Source organism: Eurypyga helias, unplaced genomic scaffold (genome assembly GCF_000690775.1).
Source record: "Eurypyga helias isolate BGI_N326 unplaced genomic scaffold, ASM69077v1 scaffold17958, whole genome shotgun sequence".
NCBI lineage: Eukaryota > Metazoa > Chordata > Aves > Eurypygiformes > Eurypygidae > Eurypyga > Eurypyga helias.
This window is the reverse complement of record NW_010265266.1, coordinates 1,307-11,730: the sequence shown is the minus strand read 5'-3', so window position 1 is coordinate 11,730 and position 10,424 is coordinate 1,307. Positions and strand designations below refer to the sequence as shown.

General features: G+C 43.0%; 1 protein-coding gene across 1 annotated transcript in view; it reads right to left on the bottom strand.

The window, feature by feature from the left end:
* The window catches only part of LOC104513360 (corticotropin-releasing factor receptor 2-like), a gene marked incomplete at both ends in the record, with an annotated part of 27,244 nt that extends 17,146 nt beyond the window's left edge, over positions 1-10,098 (bottom strand). The window contains 2 exons of the mRNA XM_010156682.1: positions 3,532-3,638; positions 10,013-10,098. Of these exons, the coding sequence (XP_010154984.1) occupies positions 3,532-3,638; positions 10,013-10,098 (193 nt within the window). The remainder of the gene's footprint in view (positions 1-3,531; positions 3,639-10,012) is intronic.
* Positions 10,099-10,424: the final 326 nt, after the last annotated feature.

Sequence of the window (10,424 nt, the reverse complement as noted above, 5' to 3'; positions counted from 1 at the left end):
AGCAGGAACTGCCTGCGTGCGCCTGACAGATGGATCAAGCCTTCACCATTAATGAGAACACACAGACTATGAGATCCCTAGCAGTACAGATACATTTAACAATGCCCCGTGAAGCGCCCTGAGCAAAACTCTACAGATCCCACACTGGAGATCAGTGCAGCTCTATGGCACATTTGGTCTATGCACAAATTCCTCAGGTTTCCTTCCCAGTATATTTCTTTCTGTTTGTGTGCTTATAGAATCATAGAATCACAGAATGGTTAGGGTTAGAAGGGACCTTAAAGATCATCTAGTTCCAACCCCCTGCCATGGGCAGGGACACCTTCCACTAGACCAGGTTGCTCCAAGCCTCATCCAGCCTGGCCTTGAAGACATCCAGGGATGGGGCATCCACAGCTTCTCTGGGAAACTTGTTCCAGTGCTTCACTACCCTCCCCGTGAAGAACTTCGTCTTGATACCTAGTCTAAACCTCCTCATTTTCAATTTAAACCCATTACAAAACACTTGTTTTGTTTTGCATTGTAAAGACAGCAGGGCTCTCAGAGTTTTAAGACCACCTACATTTAGACCTTGAGGGAGCATCCTTGACTTAGATGTTTAGGAGTTACCTCAGTGACTCATTGCCATTCAGTCAGCATGCCAACAAAAATCAAACCCTCTCCCATAAACTGGGCTTCCCTTTTTATTATATAGGTGCTAAGTGAAATGTTTACTGGCTTATTTTTCATTGTGCAGCCAAGAAAGAAGGATTGGTTCATATGTGACAGAACTGGAGAAAACAAGGCTGGAATAGGTCTTTGAAGTAAAAGAGAGATCCTGGCTGAGTTCTCCTCCCTTCTCAGTTGTGTTGGGGTCTCCTGGCAGCACAAACGCAGATGGAAGATGATTTCATTATTTGCTGCTACATGTGAGCCTTCCAACCCTCAAAATATCTTTTGGTGTAGGTTTCCTTAGAGTTTAGGACAGTAGAACATTTCTACTGGCGTGGAGGGTGGGTTGTGAGTAGAGGACAGAAGGTTGCACAAGAAACTGAGGAAGACAGGCACTGGGGGCAAGATGACATAGGATAGATTTGGAAGAACAGGGACTAGATCCAGTCCTTTCCCTTTCCCACTTCAGCACAACGGAGGACTAACCTTCCCAGCAATGCAGCAGCCACCTGGGCTGGGGCAGCAACAGTAACGGTGAAGTTCATCTCCAAAAGCAGAAGAGCCATCTCACTAGTTGATCATCAAAACAATACTCTTTGCCATGCCAACCAGATCTTTAACCTGATCTTAAAACCTCCAGTGTGAGAGATCCCACAGCCTTCCTAGCAGTTATATCCCAATGCAGCTGGTGTGCTCCAGTCTCTTCTTCAGACACGACTGCCTTTGGGACTCCATCTGCACTGACAGAGCTAAGGAACATCAAGCAGGTGACGGGTGAGAAGCATAAAAATATGGACCAGTTATAGAACTTGAGACTTCTTGGAGGTTTCTATCTTCACTTTCTGCAGGCACTCATGGAGTGAGGTAGATGGGTACAGTGGAGCAGGAACAAAGGAATTGATAGATTTCTACTTGGGCCAAGATTTGGGACTATCAGATCTAGCCTTCAGGATCTTCTATTGTTTTTTTATTTAGGAATTATCTAAAATCTCTCATTTTAACCCACTAGTGGATGCATTCTTCCATTCAAACTAAAATAGGAAAAAAAAACCCTAAATAATAAGACTCAGTTATTACAACCGATTTGCTCCTGGAACACTTTGAAGAGGTAAGTGTGATAAAGATGTGCATAAACTAGAACTTGTGTAGGAGAAAGCTGTAATGCAATACCAATCTGCTGCCTTCACTGGAGCATCTCTCAGACTTTAGGAAACAGGTGTAACTCTACAGACACTGAGGTAGCTCCTGCTGGTTAACGCTGGCTGGACAGTACATTTTTGCATGATAAAGTGGGAATTTGAAAAGAGGGACCATCTTAATTCACAGCAGGTAGAGGGAAGTACTTAATTGCTGCAGTCATTTTTAATGCTGAAGCTGACTGCAAAATTTAAATCTTAAAGTCAAAGTTTAAATACCAGAAAAACAATTTAAAATAGATCAGCATTTCTGTGTTGGAAGCTGGATACATTTATACCATATTATCTAATTGTTTTTGTGCTATTTACTGAAGCCTTTATAAAAGATTCAGCATCGAAGCAGGGAATATAGCTACAATGAATAATTTGTATTCTTTATTCAGTGTAAATCAATTCAGGTCTCCAAGCACGATGGGAATTCACATTATATGCACAGTAAAAAGGTTGAAATGGAAGTTTAGACCAATGCACCATAAATGTTCCGAATGAGAGTTTTAAGCTTTTTTTTCCTTTCCATGGACATAGATTGTTCTGTTTATAGATGCTGGGGTGAAAGAAGATTCTTCTTGTTAATAAGAGCGACCCTCTTGTTAGCAATGCTCAGGAGGGAGACTTAGCATAACTTCCTAGGGATGCTCCACTCTGGGAAGCAGTAATTCTTCCACCTAAGTCACGGCCAATTATGATGTTGTAATCCTGGGGGTCCTCCATCTGTTTCTCCTCTGCTGCTAGTGTAAGATTTTTCTCAAGGATTATCACTGCACAGCATTTAGTGCAGTTGGTTCTAAGTTCGGGGTGAATGCCCTTAGACAAGACAGCACAAAGGGTAGAGAAATGCCAGTCAAATAATCCAACAAATGATACAGAAATAGCCAACCAGGCCACTCCTAATAAAATATACTTATGTGATACAGGCTGTGTACATACAACACATATGATGACTGATGAACATCCACCTATTACTTTCCAATAAATTTCCTTCCCTCCCGTCCTTTCTCTTCTCCCTGTAGTCCTAACCCTTCTTCACAGACGTTCTTTCGTTCACTGACATACCCGTTTGACCTAACAAACGCCCTCCGGTACCACTGAACCAGGGAAGGGAAGCATTTCTATGCAGTTTCACTGATTATTTGTTGTTTCATGAGCACTGGTGGGGATAAAGCTCCTCTAAAGACGTTTCTCTTCTTATTCAAGAAAACTTCTAAGTGCTTTCATGGAAGAAAAATTGAAATTAACCTCAAGCGAAATGGAAAGTTTTCATTCTATCTCCTCTGGTCTAGATCTGGGCATTGTCTGTCAGGGAATGCAAAATACCTTATGTTATTATGGACTGCCTTATAAAAAAGAAAATTTTCCCCCAAAACCTGCAACTCGACACAGTCAATCAATCCCGGTTTCCCTTAAAGAAGCTCTCTGTGCTCACTGGAATTTTTGCTGCATCAATAACTCATGTACAGTTCTCCTCCTGAATACAAACAGGCTTTAGGTCCTACGCATGGAAGCCACCAATATACAGCTCATCCACCACATCAGTCAACGACACCATGCACATGCTTGGGAGTGTAAAAGCCACGACCGTTTCTCAAGACCATACACGACCTGGTCAGGGTTATCAGAGGGCTTGAGTAACTGGGTAAGTGTCACACACCCAACCAAGTTAGAAGCATGCAAACAGATTACTCACCTCAAGCACAAGAAAAGCATAAAGGCAACTATAAGGGCCCCTACTGATATACAGTGCCCCAGGTAGTTTATGATGAGAGCAATCTTGTAATGGAGCGCATACTTCCTCTGGAGGTAAAGAGATAACATGATTAAATCAGCATGACTCTCTAAGCACTGACATTAAGGAACAGTTAATCAGTTTAGGAAACAGTGATTACTTTTCTGGACTCTAAAATGATATAATAGCCCCAGGGCTGATGCCTATGTATAAACCCAACATTCTGCCCAGGCACAGAAGTACAAGCTTGGTTTCAGTTCAGTTTGGGATTTGACCACAGTTTCTTACAAATCTCAGATTTTCTCAGGATTTCTTACTTTACTGTGCTAATTTAAAACTTTGTTGGTTTAGGGTGACAAAGCTACCAAAGACACATCTCACAGTTTCAAAAGTTATGAAACATAATTTTATTAGGAAACTGCATGGTCTTAATGAGCCAGGTTATGCGACTTCCCTACTCAAATGGGTTGGTTTTCATACAGAAATGGATCAGTTGTCAGTAAGCAGAAATAATAACCCCTTTCCACAGAGGCAGATTTTTCTCTGAGGCATGTTCCTTGCAAGCCACGATCCTTATCTTTCCAATCGAGTGCAGAACCAATGCAGATGGAAAGAGCTGGAATCTGGTGGTGTCCTTTCCACTTTGAGAGACCCTGACAAGCAGTGATCCTCTTCTTTTTAGCAGCAACTCAAGTATGTGGTGAAACTTGCTGTATATATAAACTTAATGTCTCTTTCCTGGGATGCTGGGTAAATTATCAGTAGGCTCTTGATCCTGTAAGCAAAAAATTAAATACAGAAGTGCGCCCACCTAAATCAGTGAAATTAGTGATGTGACCAAAATTTGACCTTGAAGCAACTGGAACATTCTTTACTGGTGGGCTGCTGCTAGATTCAGAGAAAAGAGAAGGAAGTCCTCTCTTTGCCTGATGGATAGGAAGTAGCAAACCACTATTCAGATAAATACTGAAGCCGGTTAAAATTTGACAGAGGTTTGCTACTTAAAGAATAAATCCCTCTGAAAAACAAGGGTTTTTTTATTTGTTAGCTTTGGAACTTGTTTCTTTTTAGGTTAAGCAGATCTTTCTGCACTTTGGGATGTTGTCCCCTTTCAGAAGAATGAGGCCTTTGAAAACTAACCACCTAAATTTCCTCCCTTGTGATAAAAATGTAAAAGTAGAATCCTACAAATGGCATCAGTTTTCTAATTTCGGTTGAATTTCCTTTGTTTCATTTTTTTTTCTATCAATTTCCTTTCACATTTTGTTCCAGTCAAAGGAATTTGTCAGTGAATGAATTTTTGGATGAAACTCCAACCAGCAGCTGTAGTTAATCTGTTCCATTGTTCTGTGAAGATAGCATCTTCCAAAACTTTGCCAGAGAGAGAGAAAGCCCTCCTGGATTCATTTTCACGATGAAACCTGCCTGTATCTTCAGCACATAGAGTAATGCGCCATTTTTGGACAGAACTCAACCATGTAAGGTATTTTTAAGTCTATTATAAAATCCCCTAAAATAAACTTCCCCATGCACAGGCTCATTTTCTGAATAGCCATGAGGAAAAAAAAACCCACCACAACAAAAACAACCCACAAAGCGACAAGGTCTGAATTCCACAATGAGTTTTATTTACCCTTCAGCCACAGGGACACCTAAAGGGGAAGAAAGCACACCTGACCTGACGTGCCTACCTGAAATGCAGTGTGCAGCTAGTGCCCTGGCAAACTGTCTTACGGATTTACCTCCCTGCTTAATTCATAGAATCACAGAATATCTCAAGTTGGAAGAGACCCATAAGGATCACAGAATCATGGAATGGTTTGGGTTGGAAGGGACCTTAAAGACCATCTAGTTCCAACCCCCCTGCCATGGACAGGGACACCTTCCACTAGACCTGGTTGCTCAAAGCCTCATCGAGTCAAACTCCCTGGTTCATGCAGGACTACCTAAAACTAAACCATATGACTAGAAGTGTTGTCCAGAATTGCTCATGTAGTGCTAGAAGTCTTCCAGAAGATGACAATGTTTTTGCCAGGCCAAGGATCCTGCTCTTTGAATCTGACCCTTCAGCTCTCTCCTTTGGCTCCTAACAACTTTTTCAACTTCACTCAAGTTTTAAGAAGGTATGACTCAAAACACGAGAAGATTAGTTGGAAAAAAATATAATTAAGCTCCTCTTCATGCTGAAGGAAAAACAGGCACGACTTTTATTTTTTCTGTTGCTGACACTAACAAGGTTTCCTGAAGGCAAAATCAAATATTATAGAAACAAGAACTGCCTCAGTGCGTATGAAAAACTAAGCTGACAGGGTGGCAAGATCACTTTCCACCAGCCTACAAGCAATCTGCATCTCTGGTAGAATTGGAGACAACACCTTCAGGGCTGTAAAACACATGCCCAGAATCAGTCAAGTGTTGGCCAAAGCCCAGTTCATGTAAAATACTTGCATAACTCTTATTCTGTCTCACCCTCTTGAAGACTGACACATTTAAAACCATAACAACCTTCTACTATTACCCAATATTTCTCTGCATCCAGGAGGTCGTTTCACTTCACTAAATGCAGATTTAAATCCCATTCAGGTTTAGGAGGAGGGATTTCTTACATTAGAAAGGAGGTAGAAAAGGAGATGGTCTGGGCACTGCTCGCCTTGCTCTCTGGACCACAGCAGGTCACATCACTGGAGTTCTCTTCCATGCTGTACCTTATGCATGTCAAGCATGTTACATCCGACAGTGTGCAGTATCTTCCAGACAGCTTCTACCAGGTAAACTGAGGAAGCACAGCCTTATCTCTTTACCTGCACCAGCTCTGCAAACCTAAGGCACACTGGGCTCCCTGCAGGCTGGTGAAGGATTCTGTCAAGAGGACTTTTTCCTTTGCTTTAGCTAAGACCTGACTGCTAACACCTCCAAACCACATCAGCTAATGATCTGAACTACCAAGCACCTAATGACAGCACTCAGCTCTCCAGGTGACAGGGATCTTTCTCCCTCTAACAGAACTTCTGACGGGTCCTGCCAGTGTTCACAGCACGTCTTCCTGCAAGGCTCTGGACTCCATTTCCAGTTCAGCCACTTCAGATTTCTTCCTGCTGCCAGGCTCATCTCATCATCAGTGCAGTTTAAAGGCCGTATCTCCTCTCCAAAGACTTTCAGAAGCAACTGGGAAATATCTTCATCATCTAAAATGACTCTGAGTTCACTGCTTTCCCGTTCTGAGCCAGCTGGAAGCCAGGTAGCTGTGGCTAATGCGACTGTGCTCCTAAGCATGATACATTAATGCAAGCCCAGCATGGTGCTAACTCAGCTACACAGCTCCAAGCCACCTCAAAACTTAAATTCATGTCCAGCTGCCAAAGGCCACAGAGACAAGACCAAAGTTCCTAATTTATAGCTCTTTTTGGAGGCTAAGATGCATTTTTTGCTGCCTAAGACTCTTACTTGTCTTCTGACAAGAGCAGAGATTTGTGCCAAGTGCAGCAAAGGTCCCTCTGACACTGGAGTTTATAGGCTGAGCAGAAGTTTTCCATTTGTCACACATGATGCCACCAAACAGCCCACGGGATCCAAATGATTTCTGTACCTGATTCTTGTGCCTGGAGAAGGCGCTAACTGATCGCTCAGAGGGTGGGATTCAGTCTGACACTGGGGCATCTGCATTTGGGTACCTGCCCAACATCTGCAGCACAGGCTAGAAGGAGTTATGCACACGCAGGCATCTAGTGCCACTGAGGTGCCCTCGGGAGACTCTGCTTCCCAGTCGGTCCGGGTGACTGACCTCCAGTTGCTTCCGCTAAGGACACAGGTATTCCCGAAGGCCTGTGTCACAGCTGCCAGACGCGTGGCAACACATGTTAAACTACACTGCCTGATTGCACGCAGGCAAGTAGATCCCAGCCAAAGTGACAATCTAGGAGCAAAGCAGTCCCGCAGCACAGTTTCATGAGCTACTGTGTGGGTCTCACCCCCGAGTAAAGCAATGGTGTATTCATGTAACCCATCAGTGAATGCTTGCTACAGGAGCTTACGTCCCCTGAGACCGACCCCCAGCTGAAAAACCCTAAAATTTCCTTCGCCACATTATCAACATTCTGTCATAAAGTGTGCAGCACTGGACTTGGGGCTGATCTTGAAAACTCCTGTTCCTACCCCATGTATCAATCACTTCATTTAAAGTCAAACTATGTAATTCTTTAGCAGTCTGGCTGTGAGTGGTCAAGCTTGAAAGCAGTGTTGCTTTCTGCCTTAAAAATAAACGTGAAACACAGGGGGTACCTCCTGGACTGATGCACAGCATCTGCTAGGATCAGTCAATGAATAACAACAGACCCACATGTGTGCTTGCATCTCACCTTTAATCAAAAAGAATTAGGGAAATCCATGGGGAATTTTCTTTTTTTTTTTTTTAAGAACACAAAATACTCATCTGTAACACTGAGCAGTATGTTGAGATTTCAAAAATATTCACAAATATTAATATTTGTAATGCTTGTTGCAAATCTTTAAAGATCTAATAAATGAGTTTTTAAGCTTTTGCAAACAAGGGTGGCGGAACATCTGCACTTTCAGCTGTTTAAGGAACATGCTATTTAAGAAATTTTAAGCTATCACCATAGCTGCAAAGTTTTTAAAAGCAAAAACAGAGTAAAGGAAATAATCCTGTCCTCTAGTCACAACAATTCTTCAGCCTCTTCAAATAAAACTGCTCTGTATTTGCTTGTGCAGAGATAGCAACTGTTCAAGCCATGCAGACAAACACATAAAAAGTGATTAAAATACATCAGCATTTTACTGTCAGCTCTGGTTTCCAATACCAGCTAAACCACACCAAAGATTCTGAGTCTTTGCCCAGCGCTGTTGCCCATTCTCTAACTCAGCACTGGCTGCTGCGAACACCCCCTCTGACTCATGTTCAAGAGGGTGGTTTCACAGAAGTGCAAATCCATTCCAGTCAGAGATGGTCTGCTATCATGGTCTGCTCTCCGCCTCAACTCCAGCCACACTCTCACTCCCCTTGCCCCAGCACTCCTGCAAAAATGCAATCGGATGATTTAAGGAACTGATCCATCTGAAAATGTACCCAGAAAAAAGTTAGGTTTTCACTTTAAGTGGTAAAAAAATGTAAGGAGCGGCTGCAGTGGGGCGGTCCCAACTCAGATCAGCTTAAATTGCCATGGGAGCCCCTCCACTATGCTAGACTACCTGGCATGTGTACCAGCCTCTCTGGATGGCAGTCATCTACTGGTACATTTTTCCTTAATTTCTAGAAGCCTCTAGCAAATGGAGCTGGGGGGGGTGGGGTGGGCTACCACCAAATTACCTAGCCAGTGGGTAAGAGCGGGAACTCCTCAGCAGCTGGTGTGTAGTTATCTGTTTTCTGACTCGCTTGTCAAAGCCCACATTAAGCAACAACATGGATCTTACAGGATGGATGCTGAGCCACAGCCAAAGCCTGTCATGACTGTTCTGGGTACAGCACCAGTCCAGATAGTTCCCAAGCACTAAATCCTGCTCAGCTCTGCAAGCAGCCCTCAGCAGGTGAGACCTTGCCTTCTTCCCCTCTGTTTGCAACTGGCATGGCATGACTCTGGTGACAGAATAAGTGGAATGAACCCCAAAACCTAAAGAGGCCTGAGCTGCTGGCCTCCATCCTGGCTCTTAGAGAGGAAAGCGACCCCTGGTAGAAAGAAAGCACAAAGTTTGTGTGTGCTTGTGTCCCACCATAGCACTCAAAACCAGAGGAAGAGAAAGAGAACATGGCATGAAAGGCTCGAAGGTTTAAACTGCGTGAAGATGAATGTCTGTGATGCTGCCAAGAAAAGCTGAAACATCTGACAAGAAAGGGACTTTGCCTAATTGCTTGCAGCCCTTCTGAAGGAGCTTAACCCTGTGTGCTAATTTCATTCTGTAAACTCAGATATAATGCCAGACTGGCCCAATCTTTTAAAGACAGCTGGGACCCGAGTCTGCTTTTTATGTATTTTTCTGCTGCTGCCCCCGTATGTATTTGCTGAAGGAAAAACGACACTGAGATCCAGAAAGGCCAGTTGTTGATGAGACCTGAGAATTGATAGGTAGAGGGTGGAATCAGCTGGTGAGAGCTTATTTTGCAGTGCCAAAGAAGCTTTTGGTCTTATTGTTATTATTACTAACATTTACTGTAGCAGCTGTAGGCTCTGAACAAAGCTAGGAAGGATCTGCATAAACATACATCATCAGGGACAGAGCGTAAGAAAGTATCCATTTAAACAAACCATATGAGCAGGGGATATGGAGAGAGGATACGTGATTTTCCTAAATACACAGGGAGGATTTGTTGCAGAGACAGAAATGGAATCTGTCTCAGAAGTCCTAAATTAGTACATTAACCTTAAGTTTAGTTTTGCATTCATGTATGCTGAGAAATGGCATTGAGAAGAACAAAGGGAAAAATACAGACCTTGTCGTCCAGAATAGGCTCGCACTGAGAGTAGTTTATCTTGGAAGCCCATGTCCCATTGCCCAGGCATTCTCTGTAGGCATTTCCTGGTACGGACCAAAATAAAAGAGAGATGAACACTCTGTGCTGGACTTTAAACAGCCTAGCAATTTCACAGATTTCAGGAAAGGTTACAGAACAGATTATTCACAAGGCAAAGCAACTTATTCCACCTCTGTGTGGACTAGAACAGCCTGCTGAGAACGGAAGAGGAGAAATAAAGGACAGAAACACATCTAGAGACAAGAAATATTTAAAGATACTTATTGACAACAGTTTCTTACAGCATATGGGTTGAGAAGACAGCAAAGGTTTTAGAAGAGCATTGCAAGAGAAAGCTTTATGTCAGTATAGTGTTTTAGAAAGCAGTTAA